At 38.3% G+C, this 23408-nt stretch overlaps 1 protein-coding gene across 3 annotated transcripts in view; it reads right to left on the bottom strand.

The window, feature by feature from the left end:
• LOC115224208 (syntaxin) overlaps nucleotides 1-23408 on the bottom strand; it is a 302859-nt gene that overhangs the window by 215242 nt on the left and 64209 nt on the right. For all 3 annotated transcript variants that reach the window (XM_029794984.2, XM_029794983.2, XM_029794985.2), the window contains exon 2: nucleotides 5174-5257. In XM_029794984.2, the coding sequence (XP_029650844.1) occupies nucleotides 5174-5257 (84 nt within the window). The remainder of the gene's footprint in view (nucleotides 1-5173; nucleotides 5258-23408) is intronic.

The following is a 23408-nucleotide window of genomic DNA, read 5'->3' as shown; positions in this document are numbered from 1 at the left end:
TCGGAGATTGATGGTGATGCTGACAGCAGTGATGTTAGGGTGATGAGTAGTAGTAGTAGTAGTAGAAGTCTTAAATTGATTCTAGTGACAGCAATAGCTGTTGAGACGGATGTTGGAGGTGGTAGTGGCGGCAGCAGCAGCAGTAGGAGTGAAAGTAATAGTAGTAATAGTAACTCAGTAGTAGTAGTAGTCATCTTAAAATGATTCTAGTGATAGCAATAGTGGTGGTGGTGGTGGTAGTAGTAGTAGTAGTAGTCATCTTAAATTGATTCTAGTGATAGCAGTGGTGGTGGTGGTGGTGGTGGTTGTGGTGGTAGTAGTAGTAGTAGTAGTAGTAGTAGTAGTAGTCTTAAATTGATTCTAGTGATAGTGGTGGTGGTGGTGGTGGTAGAAGTAGTAGTAGTAGTCTTAATTGATTCTGGTGATAGCAGTGGATGTTGTAGACTGGTGGTTGTGGTAATATTAGTTTGGTGGTGGTAGTGGTAGTAGTAGTGGTGGTGGTGGCCATGGTGGTGATAAGCAGTAGAGTGGAGGCAGTAGTAATAGTAGTAGTGGTGGTAATGTTGGACAGTTAGTAATCTTAACTAATACTAATACAACGGCAACTAAAATGGCTGTTAATTAACAGAGACAATCAACAGTTAATTACAGAGATAATCCAGATAATAATCAACGGGTTGAATATTTCTGTACAATTTTCACAGGTTTAAACAAGCAGATTTAGAAAAACTGTCTATGCATGCATGCATGCATGCATGTGTGTGTATATGTATATGTGTATACATGTGTGTATGTATATATGTGTGTATGTATATATGTGTGTATGTGTGTATATATATATATATATATATATGTGTGTGTGTGTGTGTGTATGTATGCATGAATGTCTGTATATAATATATGTGTGTGTGTGTGTGTGTATTTGTGTGTGCATGTATAAATGTATGTGCGTATATGCATGTATGCTTTGTATATAATGTATATATATATATATATAATATATATATATATATATATATATATATATATATATATATACATGTGTGTGTGTATGTATGTGTTAGTATATAATGTGTGTGTATATATGTAGACATATGTGTGTGTGTATATGGCCAAACCTCTGTGTATAACAGTGCTTAAGAATTTCTGATTGAACTTGTGTGCATATGTGTGTGTGTGTGTGTGTGTTGTGCTCACCTCCTACCATCTCTACAAATCCATGTAGGACAACAATATCTAAAAACACCCATTTTCCTTTCTTTTTTTTTTTTCTAAGTTAGTAAGGTATGATTTGAGGCTGATTTGACAGCTATGACTAACAGGTCAAGCAACCATGTAGAAGCTTGCCTGTTGGCTTGTGGTGATTATTGTTGTTGTTGCTGTTATATGTTTACATTGGGACCTGCAAGGATGACACTACCAATAGTTACGAAGGGAGGATGGTGGCAGTCATAGAGTATGATGTTGATTATGATGGTGGTGGTGTTTGTGATGGTGACTGGTGGGAGCAGGGTGTCATGGTAGTGGAGGTGGTGATGATGGTGGTGGTAGTGTTGTTGTTGTTGGTAGTGGTGGTGGTGGTGGTGGTGATGATGATGATAGTGTTAGTGTTAGGTCTAATAGTGGTGGTTGGGGTGGTGTGGGCAGTAGTGGTGGAAGTAGCAGTGACGGTAATATTGGTGGTGATGGCAGTGGTGGCAGCGGCAATCATGAGAGCATTGATAAAGATAACGATGGTTGTGATGACACTGATAACGATGATGATGATGATCATCATCATCATCATGTATGGTGCTGTTGGGACGAGGTACAACAGATAACTTTCAGATAAAAATAAAAGACCAACACTCCTCCTCTCTCCCCATTGCCACCACCACCACCACCACACCTACTAAAAACAAAGTCAAAGTCCATCGACCTGTCTTTGATGACATTTCACCCTTTACTATTCAGGTTACTCTATCAAATGTAATGCTTATTTATTCACATTGTTTTGAATTAATCATGCTTTATCTTGTAGCTTTGAGATTTTGATGATGTAATTGTTTATTTTTAAAATGACGTTGTAAGGCAGATGTAAGAAGCTGGATCTGGCTAGATCTAACATAAAACAGGTACATTATTTGAGCTGGATATGGCCAGTTTAAATATTAAAGAGATAATCATTTCTTTTTTAGAGTAAAGCAGGTTACATGTATTGTCAGATATAGACAAATGTTTTTAATGCTTTTCAAAAAACCAAAACAATGCAAGTTATACAAGTTGGTGGTTGGTACTTCTATCTTGTATTTCAATATTTTGGGGTTAGGACCCCTTCATCAGGAAATTTTTGAAAATTTGCTGTTTCAAGCTGATTTATCTGTTCTGTAGATTTTGTATATGGAGGGTTGCTTTGTATGCATAGGGTGGCGTTGCTATAATAGCCAATCAGCTGCATGCAACTTGATTCTGTTGTTAATATGTTGTTTGGTCTTGCTAATGATGATGGCTTCTTTTATTCTAAGGTTCCCAATGTTTTGTTCTGTGTTGTCAAAGGAAACCTGAATGTTTTGGCTGTGACATTTTCATAAGTATCTTTTGACATAAGAAGCATTAGCATTTTTTTTAAACATATGGTGTCCCCTAGTGGACAGTGAACACAAAGGAGATAATTGTATTTTCATAATTTTTTATGGGATTAACAATTTGAATTTGAAATTAAAGGAAAAAAACTATAGACTGCACATATTTATTTTTGTTGTTGTTGCTTGCTTATTACAAAATTCTTAAAATTTCTAGTTAATGGTAATAATGATTCTTTTCATCTTTTATCTTTAGCTTGTTTCAGTCATTGGACTGCTGCTATGCTGGGGCACCACCATGAAGGATTTTAGTCAAAAAACCCAGCTCTAGTACTTACATATATTTTAAGTTTGGTTCTTATTTTCTCAGTCAAGTTACAGTTGTCAAGTGGTTGGGGGGGGGGTGACAAACACACACATACACAACAGACTTCCATACAGTTTCCATCTACTAAATTCACTCACAAGGCATTGACTGACCCAGGACTATAGTAGAAGACACTGTGCAGTGGGACTGAACCCAAAACCACATGGTTGCAAACCGAACTTCTTAACCACATAACCATATCAACACCTAATGCCATACCTGCAGCTACATGAACTAACATGTAGCTACCTGGACCTACATGCAGTGACCCATACTGACATGCAGCTGTCTTCATGAACTGGAATTGCTGAGAGATAAGTGTTTCAATCACAACACAGTCCCAGTGACAAGATGTAAAACATCAGCCATACCAATAATTATAAAATACCACTTTAACCATCATCGTCATCATTTAACATGTGCCTTCCATGTTGATATGGGTCTGGAGTTTCCACTGGATCCTATGAGCCAAAGAACTGTGTTGAGCTCCAATGTTGGTTTTGGAATGGTTTCTAGAGTTGGGTGCCTTCCCTCATGCCAACCACTTTATAGTGTACATGGGCTGCTTTCATTTGTGGCACTGGCACTAGTGGGGTTGCCAGGTAACTCATAAGACAAGAAAGACACACCTCGATTGAGTGGCATTGTAGTATTGAGACAGGTGGCTTTATACCAAGTGTCAAGAGGCTAAAGTATCACTGGGGGATAGGTACAGGTGTCTTGTTATAGAGGAGACACATGGTTACTTTGCATCATATAAGGGAGGCTAAGAGTAACTGGAAAGAAAATAATGATCCTGGTGACCTGCAATGTTAAAATCCACCTCTGTTAAAACATTTATCAACACCTCTATGTAATTGAGAATGTGCGAACATGTATATATCAAATGTGTGCATGTGTATGTGTGTATACACAGTTGTGAACAAGTGTGTGTTGTGTGTGATTATCTGTATGTTGGGTGTGTGTGTGTGTACATGTATTATGTATATATTGTACAAGGATGGCCATCATATGTGGATGTGTATATGAGAATGTGTTTATACATACATGTGTATATCAACATGTATATGTGATTGTATGTATAGATATATGTGACTGTGTACATATATATGTGTATGTATGTGTGAAGATGGAATATGTTTATATATATATGCACACATAAACACACACATATATATGCACATGTGTACATATATATGTGTGTGTGTTTGTGTGTGTATGAAGACGGATTAACAGATCAGAAAACTAAGTACCAGAGGTTTAACAAGCAGCATGACCTTTGCATAGGGAACAAGGTTAGTAACGAGAAGATATATAACTGGACTGATTTGGCCTGGCCTAATGAATGTGTAGAGGAAATATTAGAGAGGGGGAGAGAAAGAGAGAGAGAAATACTAAATGGTCACAAGCAGTGAGATGGAGCACTAAACTGTGGCGAGATAAATAGGCTGGAAAACAGACATACAGGCAGACAGACAGATACTAGTAGCTTAATACAGACAGACAGCTAGGTAGGGCTGACAAGACATAGATGGACTGACAGACATAGAAATAAGCAGACAATCACAAAAATGGATGGCTAAGATACAGAGATGAATGGACAGAGACACTCAATCAAATAAATGAATAGGGAGACATTTGGACAAAAAAAAAATGGACAGTGACAGACACATGGAAATGAGAGACATAAAGGGTTGTATTGAAATGATTTGGAGAGACTGCTAGACAAGGGTAGACAGAGAGTGAGACAGAGAGATTCACTGATGAGCAGAGAGACTCAGTATCAGAGAGACTCAGTACCAGAGAGACTCAGTACCAGAGAGACTCAGTACAAGAGAGACTCAGTATCAGAGAGACTCAGTATCAGAGAGACTCAGTATCAGAGAGACTCAGTATCAGAGAGACTCACTATTGGATAGAGAGACTCACAAGTGGACAGTGCGACTCACAGACTAACAGATTCACAAAAGGTCAGAGAGACTAACAGATGGACTGACTGACTCACAAATGGACTGACAGACTCACAAATGGACTGACAGACTCACAAATGGACTGACAGACTCATAAATGGACTGAAAGACTCAGCAGATGAACTGACAGACTCACTGATGGACAGAAAAAAAAATAAACAGGCTGAAGGAGTAATTGACAAAAAGAAAGGTTTGCTGTGTAAATAAAGAGAAAGAGATGGAAATAAAAAAAGAAAAAAAAAAGTGAAAAAATTGAAAGCCATGATTCAACTGACCTGTTCGAAAAATTCTTCCATGAACCCACCTCCACTCTCAACTTGGACAGCCACTTCTTCAGCCTCATCATCATCGCTGACTGCCTGTAAATCAGAAAAAAAAAAGAATAGTCATGAATTACCGTACTGACAAAAGAAATCCTTCATACACAAAATACAATTTTTATAGAAACAACAGACAAACATCTTCATTTTAAGAAATTTTAGAGAAAGGGCTTGTTGATTACCCTGACCCCAGTGCTCAAATGATACTTATTTTATTGACCTTGAAAGGGTGAAAAGTAAAGTCGACTTCAGCAGAAGTTGAACCAGAACATAAAGCAAGAAGAAATCCCATTAAGCATTCTGTCTAGTGTCCTAATGATTCTGCCACCTTGGTGATAATGATGATGATGGTGGTGATGATAAGTATGATGGTCATCATCATTTAACGTCTGCCTTCCAGGTTGGCATGGGTGGGATGGTTTGATAGGAGCCTGCACCAGGCATCTGTGTCAGTTTTGGCAAGGTTCTTATAGCTGGATGCCCTTCCTAAGAACAACCACCCTGCTGAGTGGACTGAGTGCTTTCTACATTGCACAAGCACAGGCGAGCTCAGTTCTGGCAAGGTTTTTACAGCTGGATGCCCTTCCAAATGCCAACCACTTTACAGTGTGGACTGGATGCTTTTTAAGTGGCACCAGCACTGGCAGGGTCACCAAGTAACTTGCATGACAAAAGTCATTTGAGAGGTCAAGGGACATTGGAGGAAGTGATCATATATATATCATGATAGATCGCTAGCCAGTACACATTCTTTATTTTCTCTCTTTGTTTCTTTCTGTGGAAGAGCATAGGCTCGAAACATTAAAGACTTTTTCACTTCCCGAGCATTATACTAATACATCTGTCTTCAGATGTATTAGACACCACCTGTCTTCATATTTTGTTTTTTTTCGGGGGGGGGGGGGGAATTCTCCCTATATATATAAATATATTGGTTTCAAATTTTGGCACAAGGCTAGCAATTCCAAGGGAGGGAATTGATTACATTACAGGGGAGGGAATTGACTACATCAATCCTAATGTTTAACTGGTATTTATTTTATTGGCCCCTAAAGGATGGAATTTGAACTCAGAACATACAGACGAAATGCTGTTAGGCATTTTGCCCAGCATGCTAATGGCTCTGCCAGCTTGCCACCTTCATGATGATGATAAAAATACTGGTTTCCAATTTTGGCACAAGGTCAGCAATTTTGAGGGACAGGCTAAGTTGACTATATTGGCCCCCAGTGCTCAAATGGTACTCATTTTTTAACTTTTAACATAAAATGCACCTGTACCAGTGCTGCATAAACACACTCGTGTTGGTAGCATGTAAAAAGCACCAAGCACACTCTGTTAAGTAGTTGGTGTTAGGAAGGGCACCCAGCCATAGAAACCATGCCACAACAGACAGCTGGGGTCTGGACAGCTCCCAGCTGGACAGTTCCCAGCTGGCCAGCTCCATGTCAAACCCATGCCAGCATGGAAAGCAGACATTAAATGGTAGTGGTGATGAGTATTGGCACCAGGGATCTACAAGAGGATTGGCACCAGAGATCTTCTACAGAATCCACACCAGATATGTACTATAGTATTGGCACCAGAGTTCTACTGGAGTGTTGGTAACAGTCCTACTATAAAGTTGGCACTAGAAATATACATGTTGGTACCAAAGAACCAATACAGTGTTGGTACCAGAGATCTATGCATGTACACCAGCACCTTAATCTTAGTACTAAGACATTTTTTCTCCTTTTTGTTAACCACAAAATACAAGACTTGTCTTGGGTCATCGATGACTAATTTTTTGGTTCGTTTTTGACATTTAGTTCCGGATTCAGAACAAGATTTACTTCTTTCGCATTATTAATATAGCATTGTTGAGTCATTCACACGCCAAGACATTTCCTTCTCTATATGTTTTTTTTTTCTTCTGGTAATACAAGAATCATGAACTTAATGTACAAAGTTATTCACTGCCATTATTGATTATGGTGGGCAATGTTTGGCTGTCGTTCAGAAATGGTAACAGGCTAAATGGTAGAATAATTCTACTTTACAACAGATGTTAGTTTATGTCCTAAGCAAAGTAGAACAAGAAATAAACAAGCAAAAAAATTTTCTCCAGTGAAGAAACAGATTTAGATTTTGTTGAATTTGTCCAGTTTGCTGGACTACAAAGAATTACTCTGCTTCCCTACCACATGGTTCTGGGTTCAGTCCCACTGTGCAGTACCTAGGGCAAGCATCTTCCACTATAGCTTTGGGTCTACAAAACTCTGATAGTGGATTTAGTAAATGGAAACTATATCATCATCATCATCATCGTTTAGTGTCCGCTTTCCATGCTAGCATGGGTTGGACGGTTCAACTGGGGTCTGGGAAGCCAGAAGGCTGCACCAGGCCCAGTCTGATCTGGCACTGTTTCTACGGCTGGATGCCCTTCCTAACACCAACCACTCCGTGAGTGTAGTGGGTGCTTTTTACATGCATGTATATATATATATATACGTATGGATGGATGGATGGATAGATAGATAGATAGATAAGAAGTGGAGCAACAATTAACGATTAGAAGTTGATCATTGAATTTACAGCTGTTTCACTTTGTTATTTTTGAGATAAATTTGCATTTATCTTGTTTCATGTAACAAACATCGTCAGAATGAATTGGACTTTATCAGAGGAATATTGATAGGAGAACGAAGGTTGACAGAGAAAAAAAGAAAAAGGAAAAAAGTTCATAAGGTCTTTAGGCTTACATGTTTATGTCCTTTAGTGGTTGTACAAGTGTGTAATATATATATATATATAATGTTGTGCATATATGTATGTAAACAAATATTTTCTGCATATATGTATATGTAAATAAATATTTTAGCAAATTAAATTTAAATGTTGAAGTGAATATAACAGTTTTTGTGCGTTTCTTAAAAGGCTTATAAACACCTTCCACGCTGCAATTATTTTCGTTCCAGCACATGATCTCAGATCAGGTCACTTGCTATGCAAGTACATCTCCACTAATAATCCTTTCTACTGGAAGCACAAGGCCCCAAATTTGGAGGAAGGGATTAAGTCAATTACATTGACCCCAGTGCGTAACTGGTACTAATTTTATCGACCCACCCCCACCCCAAAAGATGAAAGGCAAAGTCGACCTCAGCAGGATTTGAACTCAGAACATTGCGACAGACGAAAGCATTTCATCTGGTGTGCTCACGATTCTACCAGCTCGCTGCCTTAATAATAATAAGTATTCTTTTATTTGTTTCAGTCATTTCACTGCAGCCATGTAAGAACACCACCATAAAGGGTTTTAGTCGAAGAAATTGACCCGGAAACTTATTCTTTCTAAGCTTAGTACTTATTCTATCGGTCTCTTTTGCTGAACTGCTAAGTTGTGGGGAAATAAACAAGCCAGCATCAGCTGTCAAGCGATGGGAGGGGGCAAACACGAACACTCACACACACATATACAATGGGCTTCTTTCAGTTCCGACTACCAAATCCACTCACAAGGCTTTGGTCAGCTCAAGGCTATAGTAGAAGACACTTGCCCAAGGGTGCCACGCAGTGGGACTGAACCCAAAACATAGAAATTGAGCTTCTTAAACAAAACAGCCATGCCTGCACTGATATCTATATATTTTTTTTATTGAAACTCAAGTCATGTGACAAACTCTCAGCTTCAGTTTCAATAAAAAAGAAACCCACGTCCTCAACAATATGTACTGAGCACTCTTATCTCATATATTCAGCAGAAAGCAATGCACATATACACACACACACACACACACACACACACATATATATATAAGACCCTTTCAGTTATGAATGACCATGAGATTGCACCTAGAAAGTTCCCCTCCAAGGCACAAGTCCAGGCACCTACATTCTTTTATTTTGTATGTTTCAGCCCTTAGGCTGAGGCCATGCTGGGGCCATGCAAAACTTTAGTGAAGTTCATAGCACTTTCTTTGATAGAAACCAATATTTTTCTTGTAAGAAAAATTCAAATACAATGGGCTTCTTTCAGTTCCACCTACCAAATTCACTCACAAGGCATCGGTCGGCTCGAAGCTATAGTAGAAGACACTTACCCAAGGTACTGCACAGTGGGACTGAACCTGGAACCATGTGGTTGGGAAGCAAACTTCTTATCACAGAGCCACACCTGCACTTGGCTTCTTACCACATGTAAAAACACATGTAAAACAAACTACAATTAAAGAAGTGTGGCCATACAGTCAAGCAGCTTGATTTCCAACCGTATGGCCTCCAGTTCAGGCCCACTGCAAATACTTTAAATGTTTTCTGTTTATAGCCTGGGGCCAACCAAAGCCTTGTGAATGGATTTGATAGATGGTAACTAAAAGAAATTTGTGTGTGTGTGCATGTGCATATGTACACATGTGTTTGTGCATACACTTGTCTAGACATCACATGATGGTTGTAAACAAGCATCACCATCATACAAGTAAGGTTGTTCATTCCATGAAAAACATGTATAGCGATGGGAAAATGACACCTTGCTTGGGAACAGGTGAGGGTTAGTGACAGGAAGGGTATCCAGCTGTAAAAAATAAATCAGCTGTCTCAAGAAATTCTGTCCGTCCTATACAAGCATGAAAAAGTGGACGTTCGATGATAATGATGGTGACCATCACCCAGTTTAACACCATATCCCGACACCTTGGATGTCTTAAGCAGTGCCCCTTCTGTTGCAAGCATTCAGATCAGGGTACCATTTGAAGGTACCATCTTCCCTGAGGAGGGGCATGGCTTAGTGGTTAGGGTGTTAGACTCATGATCACAAGATTGTGGTTTTGATTCCTGGAGCAGGTGAGGTGTTGTATTCTTGAGCAAAACACTTCATTTCATGTTGCTCCAGTCCACTCAGCTGGCAAAAATGAGTAATCCTGTGACAGATCAGCATCTTGCCCCCACCTTCAAACTGTTCAATCCCCTCATCTCCTCGCATGAAGCTAATCCCCAACCCACCCAGGGTTTGTAGTTCTGTGAGATGCACAGCAACCTCAATAATGCAGGTGTCACAAAAAAAAAACACCCAAGCTGTGCTGTGAAGTGGTTAGCATTAGGAAGGGCATCCAGCTGTAGAAACTAAATCTAAAGAGACATTGGAACACCATGTGATTCTTGGTCACATCGGATCCTGTCAAACTGTTCAACCCCCAAGGTCTTAGGAAAGATAGATAGGTGTAGAGCATGGGGTAAAATAGGGTAAAGAGCCTCTTTGGTCATGAATGACCATGGGATTGCACCTAGAAAATTACCCATCAAGGCACAAGTCCAGGCAAGGTTGTTTATAGAAGACCAGCAGTTGCCTATGTATGCCAGCCTCCCCTCTCCATGCCACCGATGTTATCCAACGGAAAGGAAAAGGCAGACACAGCTTGGCACCAGTGACACTGCAACAAATTTCTACAGCTGAGTGAACTGGAGCAATGTGAAATAAAGTGGCTTGCCTAAGAACATGACACACAGCCCAGTCTGGGAATCGAACTTACTACCTTGTGATTGTGAGCCTGACGCTCAAACCACTGAGACATGGTATTCATTTATTAATACCTACCTACCTACATACATACACACAAACACCTACCTACCTACATACATACATACATACATACATACATACACACACATATCTACCTACCTACATACATACACACACACTCACATACACCTACCTACATACATACATACATACACACATATCTACCTACCTACATACATACATACACACACACTCACATACACCTACCTACCTACATACATACATACATACATACATACACACACACACACCTACCTACCTACATACATACATACATACATATGTACGTACATACATACATACATACATACATACATACATACATACATACATGCATGCATGCATGCATGCATGCATACATACATATATACATACATACATACATATGTACGTACATACATACATACATCACTACTGGACATGCTTTCTCTTACAAATCTTAGAGAGGCAAGACTGGCAAGGAACAAGAAAGGAAAGTGGGTGGCAAGGAGGAGATATTGTCAGACAGTCAATGAAAGATGTTTAAAAGTCTTGTTAAGTTACAACTTAAAACCAACACAAGAGAGAGGAAGAGCTCTCCAAAATCTACATCAAGCCAAAATTATCAACTACGGCACCACCACCACCACCACTACTCTCCTAGTCTTGTTGGTTTTATTTTCATCTTACAGCCGTGTCTCGTAGTGTAACTAAGACAAAGTACATCGATGTAAGTAACAAGCTAAGTTGATTAATGCAAGAACTAAAAGGAACAACATGCCAAATTCAATATTTTGTTGAGCAGATGGGTGGGTGGGTGGGTGGTTGGGTGATTGGTCGAGGAGGGCTGTGGGTGGTGGTGTTCCGTCGAGGCTCTGGAGGTGGGACTTGTCATATTAGTAGATTTATGTATGGGTGTATGTGTTGATATGTGTATGCGCATATTATTCGAGCATGTAAATACACACACAAATATATCAAGATATATATAAGTATATATACACACATGTTAGTATGTATATATGTGTATATATATATATATATATACACACACACGCACATATAAGTGTATATATATATATACACACATGCACATGCATGTGTGTGTGTGTGTATAAATATATATATATATATATATATTTATGCGCACACACAGTTTAGTATGAAAAGCAGATGTAAAATGATGATGGCAGCAATATATAAAAATGTGTTTGCATCTTCATTATCATTGCTTTTTACATCCACCTCTCCATGCTGGCATAAGTCGGAGTGGTTCTCTGAGGCAACATTTTATAGCCAGATTCCCTTTCTAACACCAACCCTTTTCAGCTCTTCTTACCACCCAAGAACATAGTGTACTCATTCTAAAACAAGGCTGTGTGTATGTATGACAAAGGATGTTCCAGTTGATCTGATCAATGGAACAGCCTGCTTATGAAATTAATGTGCAAACGGCTGAGTACTCCACAGACATGCAGACCTTTAACACAGCTCTCAGAGAGATCAGAGCAACACAGAATGTGACAAGGCTGGCCCTTTGAAAATACAAGTACAACACATTTTAGCCAACTGAGTGGCCTAGAGCATCAAGAAATAAAGTGTCTTTCTCAAGAACATAAACGTACCAACAGGGATTGAACCCACAATGTTATGACTGTGAGCCGAATACCCTAAGCACTAACCAACATGCCTTCACTTTACCTCATCATCATCATCTGATGTCCACTATCCATGCTGGCATGGGGCTGGACAGTTTGATTGAAAACCAGTAAGCTGGGGAGCTGCACCAGGTTCCAATCTGATATGGCACAGTTTCTACGGCTGGACGCCCTTCCTGATGCCAACCACTCCAAAAGTGTAGTGGGTGTCCCCTTTACATGCCACTGGCATGGATGCCACTGGCATGGATGCCAGTTATGCAACACTGGCAAACCATGACTACAATTTCACTTGGCTTGACAGATCTTCTCAAGCATGGCATATTGTCAAAGGTGTAGGTCACATGTCACTGCCTCCATGAGGCCCAACATTTGAAAATTATATATGTATACATATTTGCTCAATAGAAATTATCATTGTCGTTGATGATGAATGATATGGTAAAGTGCAACCAGTAAATGACGTAGATTTACTAATATTAGGGATTAAACCTCAAAGAGTATTAGCTAGGTGACAGCATTTTTTATCAATATAAAATAAGCTACCATTAAGCTTTCAGTAAGGACAACATTTATTCATATTTAAATTTAAGGTAATGTAAAACAGAATATCTGTACTAACATTAGCCTCGACTATACTTAATAAAATAATTCATTTTTCACTGAGCAATCTTATGTCCAAGGTGCCACACAGTGGGACTAAGCCAAAGACCACATAGTTGGGAAGCAAGTTTCTCAACCACTGAGTCACATCCTAACCTATAAATTACACATTTGTAAAAATGAGAGATGATGGTGGAGGGATAATCTAGCAACTGAACAAAGAATACGTGTGTTTTGTTCAATCCCAGATTATCTCTCTCTCTCTCTCTCTCACACACACACACACACATACATACATACATACAAAATTAAAACTTTCTTTATAATCTGCCACTTAACCCCCTCACCCCATTTCATTAATTTGATTACAATGTCTAAAATAAAAAAATAAATATTTAAAAAAAAAAAAGACTCTCTCGTTAAGACTAGAATGTTTAAATAACGCGACTTAATTATCGTTTAATAATCTTCCCACGGATAATAAGCATCAAACTGTTTAATAAAACACACAAATGAAAGCTCTGTGAGGAGTTTTCTTCGGTTGTTCAATAAATAAATAAACGAATGAATACATCTCTTCTATGAGAGAGATTAATGAGAAGTGAAGGGGGAGAGGAGGGGAAGAGTGGCAGCAGAGGAGGAGGGGTACCTCCTAAAATAAATATATTTATACATTTTTGAATTACATTAAATGTTCAATTGTAATTGAAAACAATAAATACAAGATTCAATGGCACTTGACTCCTCATACACTACGTAATATATATGTGTGTATATATACATATATATATCATCATCATCGTTTAACATCCGCTTTCCATGAATGATGATGATGATGACACAAGCGGACAAAGAAAAGAAAGAAGCACTCAACACATTAAGAGTTACAAATATTATCTCTTATCTTTTACTTGTTTCAATCATTCGAGTGTGGCCATGCTGAGGCACCACCTTGAAGGGTTTTAATTGAACAGATCGCCCCCACCAGGACTTTTTTTAAAGCCTAGTACTTATTCTATTGGTCTTTTTTGCTGAAACACTAAGTTATAAGAACATAAATACACCAGTGCTGGTTGTCAAGTGGTGGTGGGCAACAAAAACAGGCACAAAGACACACATACTTGTGAGTGGATTTGGAAACTAAAAGAAGCCTGTCTTATCTATATATGTATGTATGAAAAAGTCTCAATAACTGAAACTGGTACTGAAATGTTTTTTATAAAATTATATTAGCATTTTCTATCTTGACTTTTTTTCCATATATATATATATATATATATATATATATATACATACACAAGGGGGTGCTGAAAAGTTCCTGGCTTCGGGTAAAAGAAGATACAGGAGGACCATTTCATTATGACTTTACTCAACATATTCCTCTCTCAGATTCACAAACTTATCGCAGAGAATCTTCAGTTTTTATAAGCGCTGTAAAAGAACTTGGAAGGTCGGGCTTCCAACCAAGCCTTTTATGATACTCTTAAAGTCAGGAACTTTTCAGCACTCCCTTATATATAAGGAAAAATTGATTTCAGAGAGCAGAGACTCAAAATAAATATCACAATGTCCTAACAGCTCACACCTCTGCCAATTCACTATTTGTGCTATATATATTCAATGTGAATCATTAGGTGGTCAGATAAGTTAATTCATTTTTATTTTCTTTCTTGTTCTTTATTTAATCCTTTCAAATGTTACTGAATTAGCACACAAATTTTTATTTTTTTTTGTCATGTTTTATATGTTTTTGGAGCTCTGTTCTTCCTCTACAAATTTTTTGAAATTTGAATAAATTTTACCTTTTTTTTTTTTTTCAGATGTATGATGATGGAATGCCAAGTTGTAAGAAATGTATTAATTTATCTGACAAGCATACATATATATATATATATATATATACACACACACACATATGTAAAAGACCCCTTTCAGTCATGAATGACCATGGGAGTGCACCAAGACACTTAGCCTCCGAGGCACAAGTCTGGGCAAGGGGGTTTATGGAAGACCACCAGTTGCCCGTGCCTACCTGTCTCCCCTTTCCATGCCACTGATGTTGTCCAAGGGAAAGGTAAAGGCTGATACAGCTTGGCACCAGTGACGTCGCAACTCATTTCTACAGATGAGTGAACTGGAGCAACATGAAATAAAGTGTCTTGCTCAAGAACACAACACACAGCCCGGTCCAGGAATCGAACACACTACCCCATGATTGTGAGCCCGACACTCTAACTACTGAATCATGTGCCTCCATACACACACTACATATATATATAAATATATATATATGAAATTAAATATTAAACGCTTTTGTTTACAAAAATATTATCATTCACATAACATAGCCTATATATAAATGTTACGTGAATGGTAATATATTTACTGATTTCATCAATCTAAAACATGTAAACAAACATACGAGCACATGCACACATTCACATACACACATATGTATATGTACGCACATGCAAAGGTGTTTTTATAAATATGTATGCGTATGTTTATATATAGAGAGAGATAAAGAAAGAGATATCTATATACAAATGTTGTGTGTGTGTGCGTACACATACACACACACACACACACACACACATATATATATACACACACATATGTAAAAGACCCCTTTCAGTCATGAATGACCATGGGAGTGCTCCAAGGCACAAGTCTGGGCAAGGGGGTTTATGGAAGACCAGCAGTTGCCCATGCCTACCTGTCTCCCCTTTCCAATGCCACTGATGTTGTCCAAGGAAAAGGTAAAGACTGATACAGCTTGGCACCAGTGACGTCGCAACTCATTTCTACAGATGAGTGAACTGGAGCAACATGAAATAAAGTGTCTTGCTCAAGAACACAACACACAGCCCGGTCCAGGAATCGAACACACTACCCCATGATTGTGAGCCCGACACTCTAACTACTGAATCATGTGCCTCCATACACACACTACATATATATATATAAATATATATATATGAAATTAAATATTAAACGCTTTTGTTTACAAAAATATTATCATTCACATAACATAGCCTATATATAAATATTATGTGAATGGTAATATATCTTACTGATTTCATCAATCTAAAAAATGTAAACAAACATACGAGCACATGCACACATTCACATACACACATATGTATATGTACGCACATGCAAAGGTGTTTTTATAAATATGTATGCGTATGTTTATATATAGAGAGAGATAACGAAAGAGATATCTATATACAAATGTTTGTGTGTGTGTGTGCGTACACATACAGACACACGCACATATATATATACACACGCATTTATATATATATAGTCATCTACTATATCACAGTGCTAACCAAAGCCTTGTGAGTGGATTTGGTGCATGAAAACTGAAAGAGGATTTCCATATGTATGTATGCACTTGTGCATGTATAAATATATGCATGTATATGAACATATACGTGTGTGTGTGTGTGTGTGCATATGTATGCATTACATATACACACACACAAACACACACACACACACATACATGTAATATTTTCAACCAAGATGTTACAAATGTATCTAATTCTTCAAGTGCACTAATTCTGTGTACATACATGTATTTATTATATGTACGAATATTTATCCATGTTTCTCTCATTTTGATGCTGTGCCATTTTGCATCAATAATAAAATTTTCAACATTTTTTATGACATGGGTATGTTAGTATATACATAAAATAAGAAGTGCAGCAATATCAAAGGAAGGCTAATGGAGAATACAGACTTTGTTTGTACCAAATGTGCAGGCACAACAAGCACTAAAAATGCGCAGACATAAATAGGCTCCCTCAAATGCTCAGAGGGATCATTAGAAGTAGTAGATGCCTTCTGTTACCTAGGAGATCAAGTTAGCAGTGGTGGTGGAAGTTCTGAAATTGTAGTTGCTAGGATAAGAACAGGCTGGGTGACATTCAGAGAGCTTTTATCTTTGTTGGTAACTAAGGGCCTCTCCCTCAGAGTGAAAGGCAGATTGTATGATGCCTGTGTATGTACAGCTATGTTAGATAGCAGTGAAACATGGGCTTTGACTACAGAGGACTTGCAAAGGCTTGAAAGAAATGAAGTTATCATGCTCCACTGCATCAATAATGTCAGTGTGCATGCACGACAGAGTGAAAAGGATTTTAGAGGAAAACTGAGTAAAGAGGCATCAGATGTTGTGTGCAAGAGAGGAGACTGCATTGGTTTGGTCATGTGATGCATATGGATGAGGACAGCTGCATAAAGAAGTGCTGAGCTCCAACTGTAGAGGGTACCTGTGGAAGGGGTAGACTCTGGAAGACATGGGATGAAGTGGTGAGAAAGAATCTTTGGATGCTGGGCTTCACTGAGGAAATGACAAGGGACCAGGAGATGTGGCGATTTGCTGTACTTGATAAGACACATCAAGCTAAGTAAAACTGCTGTCTTTCACATGTACAGGCTTGTCCCTTCAGATGCCAGTGCTTCATAAACACACCTGTGCCAAAGGCACATAAAGAGCACCCAGCACACACTGTTAAGTGGTTGGCATTAGGAAAGGCATCCAGCTGTAAAAACCATGCCACAACAGTCAGCTGGAGTCTGGACAGCTCTCTGTTAGCCAGCTCCATGTCAAACCATCCAACACATGCCAGCATGGAAAGCAGATGTTAAACAAAGATGATGAGAAGCAGTATTAATACTAAAAGGATTTATTTATCTCCCACTTAATGGAAATTGTAGTTGTGATACCCATGCCGGTGGCATGTAAAAAGCACCATCCGAGCATGGCTGATGCCAGCGCTGCCTTGGCTGGCTTCCGTGCTGGTGGCATGTAAAAAGCACCAACAGATTGTGGCCCTTGCCAGCCCCCTCTGGCTCTGTGTCAGTGGCACGTAAAAAGCACCCACTACACTCACGGAGTGGTTGGTGTTAGGAAGGGCATCCAGCTGTAGAAACACTGCCAGATCAGACTGGAGCCTGGTGCAACCTCCTGGCTTCTTAGACCCTGGTCAAACCATCCAACCCATGCTAGTATGGAAAACGGATGTTAAACGATGATGATATATATATATAAATATGTATGCATGTGTGTGTGAGAATCATTGTGTCGGTGTTTGTGTGACCCCCACCCACCCAACACCACCGCCTGACAAGCAGTGCTGGTGTGTTTATGTCCTCATAACTTAGTGGTTCAGTAGTGTTCAATGCAAGTGCCCCAGCATGGCCACAGTCTAATGACTAAAACAAGTAGAAAAATAAAAGACAGTGTTTAGTGGTTGGTTGTAGCTCTAATCTTCCTCTACAAATTTTGCTTATCATTTTCGAAATTTGAATAAATTTTACCTTTCCAGACACATGATGACAGAATGCCATCTAAACAAAAAAAACTATGACTTTATCTGACAACCCAAAGCATTAATTTAAGTCAGTGCTTCTCAACTGGGATCCATATGTCCCTTGGGGATCCATATAAGATTTTGGAGGTTCACACAACAAAATAGTAAATTGGGGACCCACAATGATATTTTAAGGGACCCTGAAAAAATTTTGCTTTCGATGTGTGTACTGGTGTGTATTGCATGAAACAGCTGGGTTTCTTTCTAACGCTTTACTTAGTTCGACCTACATGAGTTAATGTGTGAGAAACAAAATAGGAATTTTGAAAGGAATTTCTATAAAACTAGTTTTTAGATATCAACTGGCTATGGGGGTCCACCAGATTAAAATAGTAATCAGGGGTTCATAGATAAAAAAAAAAATTGTTGAGAACCCCAGTTTAAGATGTATGTATTGCAAGAAATAGCTAGGTTTCTTTCTCTAACATTTTACATAGTTCAAACTACACAAGTTAATGTGTGAAAAACAAAATAGGAATTTTGAAAGAAATTCTATAAAACTAGTTTTTAGATATCAAATGGCTATGAGGGTCCACCAGATTAAAATAGTAATCAAAGGGGTCCATAGATAGAAAAAAAAATGGTTAAGAACCCCAGCTTAAGATGTATATATTGCAAGAAATAGCTAGGTTTCTTTCTCTAACATTTTACATAGTTCAAACTACACAAATTAATGTATGGAAAATAAAATAGGAATTTCAAAAGAAATTTCCATAAAACTAGTTTTTAGATATCAAATGGCTATGAGGGTCCACCAGATTAAAATAGCAATCAAAGGGGTCCATAGATAGAAAAAAAATGGTTGAGAACCCCAGCTTAAGATGTATGTATTGCAAGAAATAGCTAGGATTCTTTCTCTAACATTTTACATAGTTCAAACTACACAAGTTAATGTGTGAGAAACAAAATAGGAATTTCGAAAGAAATTTCCATAAAACTAGTTTTTAAATATCAAATAGCTAGGGGGAGATGGTCCACAAGAATAAAATGGTAATCAAAGGGGTTCATAGATAACGAATGGTTGAGAAGCCCTGATTGAAGCTTTGCATTAATTCTCAGTTTCTACTGTCTTCTTGCACAGTCTCTCATACCTAGCTTAATAGCTGATTTCTACTATTGAGCTTTTAGTCATAATCAATGCATAATCAATAAAGCGTTATAGAATTTTCGAAACAGAAAAAAAAAGAAAGAAAAATATCCACGATAATCAAAAGTGCCACATATCCTGCGTCATGTTAAATTTACACATTCTTAGTCTCACTAATAAAAATAGACCTCTGCGTCTATGTGGGACATGAACAAGTAGTGTCAACGAAGACATATGCAGAGATGCACATGTGTGCACATATGCATGCATATGGCAACTGTGTACAGATGTGCACACATATATATATATATGCCTTTTGATTGCACTTTTATATTCATGTGACATGAGACAAGATAATTTCCTTGCGTTTCTGTGTGAGTAGGAGTGACTGGGGGGAAAGAGGAGAAGGGAGAGGATAAATGCATGATATGTCTGTGTATGTACATGCATGATACTGGGTTTGATCGTGTGTGTGTGTGTGATTGTGTTTGTATATGTGTGTGACTGTGTGTGTGTGTGTGTGTATGTGCGTGTGACTGTGTCCTTGTATGCATGTGTGTGTAAGTGACCGTGTTTGTATGTGTGTGTGAATGTGTTTGCATGTGTGTGTGAATGTGTTTGCATGTGTGTGTGAATGTGCTTGCATGTGTGTATATGTGACTCTTTGTATGAGTCTGTATGTGATTGTGTGTGTGTGTGTGTGTGTCTCTGATTGCATTTGTGCATGTGATTGCACGTGTGTGCCATTGTGTTTGCCTGTGTATATGACTGTGTGCATGATTGTGTTTCTATATATATGTATGTCTATGTAAGTGACTGTGTGTGTATGTGTGTGCAAGTGACTGTGCATGTGTATAGTCAAGTGAATATGTATGTGTGCATGTTTGTATGTGCATGCAACAACATGTTTAATTAAATGCATGCATAGGTAATTGCATGTATGTGTATGTGTGTGATAATGTCACTACCACCAACAAGCCTATCAGTACAACCTTACAGGGTGGGAAGGGGGCTTTATGTGGTTGCTCACCCTCCTAGACATAGCAGCCCTATCTCCTTTAAATTACATCCTACTATCTTAAAAAGGAAAGGACACACTTGATAATGTGGTCTTGGAGATTAATAATCAACGTTTGTTTTTGTATTTATCTATATATATATAAAGCTGAAGTTGTCTGTGTATGGAAGGTTTGGTAGCCTTCAACTAACACTATCTCCTCCGAGACCCTGGGGCGCAAGTTGACCAAAATTGAGAGTATGATAGAAGAAGGCTTGCTCCTCCTTCCATAGAAGAAAAAATTCAAATCCGACCATGTTAACACCAAAAATTATTTACATCAAAAAGGTGCTTTTTTTTTCTATGAAAATCCCTATTTTTTACGATTTTTTTACTGCTGTATCGCCATTTTTCGGTGTATTTCAACCAGAAAAATGTTCACTTAAAGAGAATAACAAGCTACATAATGCAAAATTTTTACTTTTCAAAAATTCCAATTCTAAAGGGTCGAAACAAACCCAAGCAACGCCAGGCGATACTGCTAGTTAACTATAAAAACTATTTTACAATAACCTATCCTTTTCTAGAGTACAAATTTATCTTCTTATACAAGAATGTTGTTGATAGGGACCTTAAAGTTTTGGCCAGTTAAGCCAATGTCAGCCAGTTAAGAAATGCAATGATGGTTTAACCCTTTCATTACTGCATTTATTTTGAGATGCTCTGTGTTTCTTTCAATTACTTTAAATATAACAAAGTATTTAGTAAAATAACTTAGTTATCATTAAGCTAGTGTTAGGAACATAAATTGTGACTAAGCTTTGGTGGAAGATTTTAATTCAGAACTTACGAAAACAAGACAGAGCCAGTTTCAGCCAGGTTGGTAACAAAAGGGTTAACTGACCAAGTCTTCAAAGTCATTGTCAATATATATATTATGCTTGTATTATATATATATATATATATATATATATATATGGGGGGGTCACAAAAAAACAAAAGACAAAGACAGGTGGTGTAGACAATAAACAGATGTATTAGTATAATGCTCAGGAACTGAAAAAGTCTTTAACGTTTTGAGCCTACGCTCTTCCGCAGAAAAGAACACAGAAAGAAACAAGAGAGAAAATAAAGAATGTGTAGTGGCTAGTGATCTATCATGGTGAATGCCGGACAGAAGGGTCACACAGGAGAGCTAGGGAGAAGGGGGAGTAAAGTAGTGGTGATCCCAAAACAAAGGCGCTCATGCGTATGTATAAGAGAGTTTGTATGTGCATGTGGAAGAAGGCTATATATCTTATGATTTCACTGAGGGATAGCTAATAACTATATACTAATAAACGGTTGTTAGCACTTAGGCAATTACAGAGTATAAAACAGGTCATCATCGGCTTACGACCTCTCTGACTTATGACCAATCGACTTTATGACAATTGGTGTGCTAGCTCCTGGCAGCAATAATAAATAGTCCAGTTGAAATCTAATAGATTTAATTTCTTAGAATTAACCCATCTATGGATGATGTCAGCTAACAAACACTTCCCGTCACAGAGACATCGAGGCTACCTCGTATTTGTTTATAAGACAACTGTTTAAGACTGAAATTTTTGACGAACGCCAGTGTAATAGTATAATACAGAATGCTGTGTGTGACTTTTACCTGAGAATATACCTTAAGAATGTAAAAATATAAAATGAAGCTATGTAGGCCTACAGGCTGACTTACGACCAGTTAGTCAGAACCAATTAAGGTCGTAAGTCGATGAGAACCAGTAATAATTATTGAATGACAAGGCAACAGGAATTACATCATCAACTTCATTAGCTTGCAGCTGTTTCTGCTATAAGGAGCAGTACACTCAGAGTTGAGTGCTTGTGCAACATTTTATAGCTTTCTTAGAGCCATAAAAACGCTTTTTGAAATAAACATACACTTCATTTCCTTTTAATGGCTCTGAGGAAGCTACAGACATTGCACAAGCACTCAGATCTGAGTGCACTACTTCTAACAGCAGAAACAGCTGTAAGCTAATGAAGTTGGTTACATATTTATTGTTCCCTTATTATTCAATATATAATGAGTGTGTGTGTGTGTGTGTGTGTCGCCAGAGTCATGTAAATGGCCCGTAAAAAGCACCCACTACAATCTTGGAGTGGTTGGCATTAGGAAGGGCATCCAGCCAGAGAAACTGTGCCAAATCAGACAGAAACTTGGTGCAGCTCCCTGGTTACAAGTTGTAGTCAAACCGTCTAACCCATGCCAGCATGGAAAGTGGACATTGAGTGATGATGATGATGATGATATCTCCCTGGAAGGAATAAAGGGGAAGTTGACCTCAGCAGTTTCATTTTGTCCTGCATGCTGCGGCTTCAACCAGTTCACAGCCTTCGAGCATGGTAAAATTCAAACTCAGAGCATAACAACACACAACTAATTGCAGAATATACCAACAACATTAATAATTATTATATCTTAATTAGGTACAAGGCCAGATATTTATTCTTTTATTTGTTTCAGTCATTTGACTGCAGCCATGCTGGAGCACCACCTTTAGTCGAACAAATCGACACCAGGGCTTATTCTTTGTAAGCCTAGTACTTATCCTATCAGTCAATTCTGCTGAACCGCTAAGTTGTGAGGACATAAACACACCAAATCAGTTGTCAAGCGAAGGTGGGGGCAAACACAGACACGCAAACACACATATATATATATATGATGGGCTTCTTTTAGTTTCCATCTACCAAATCCACTCACAAGGCTTTGGTTAGCCTGAGGCTATCGTAGAAGACACTTGCCCAAGGTGCCACACAGTGGGACTGAACCCTATTAACTTATTTATTTAGTAAAGAGTAAAATATACAGGGCTCCAGTACTTGACTGGCATTTTATTTTATTAACCCAAAAGGATAAGA

The sequence above is a fragment of the Octopus sinensis genome, linkage group LG25 (genome assembly GCF_006345805.1).
Source record: "Octopus sinensis linkage group LG25, ASM634580v1, whole genome shotgun sequence".
NCBI lineage: Eukaryota > Metazoa > Mollusca > Cephalopoda > Octopoda > Octopodidae > Octopus > Octopus sinensis.
This window is presented reverse-complemented; position numbering and strand designations above follow the sequence as displayed.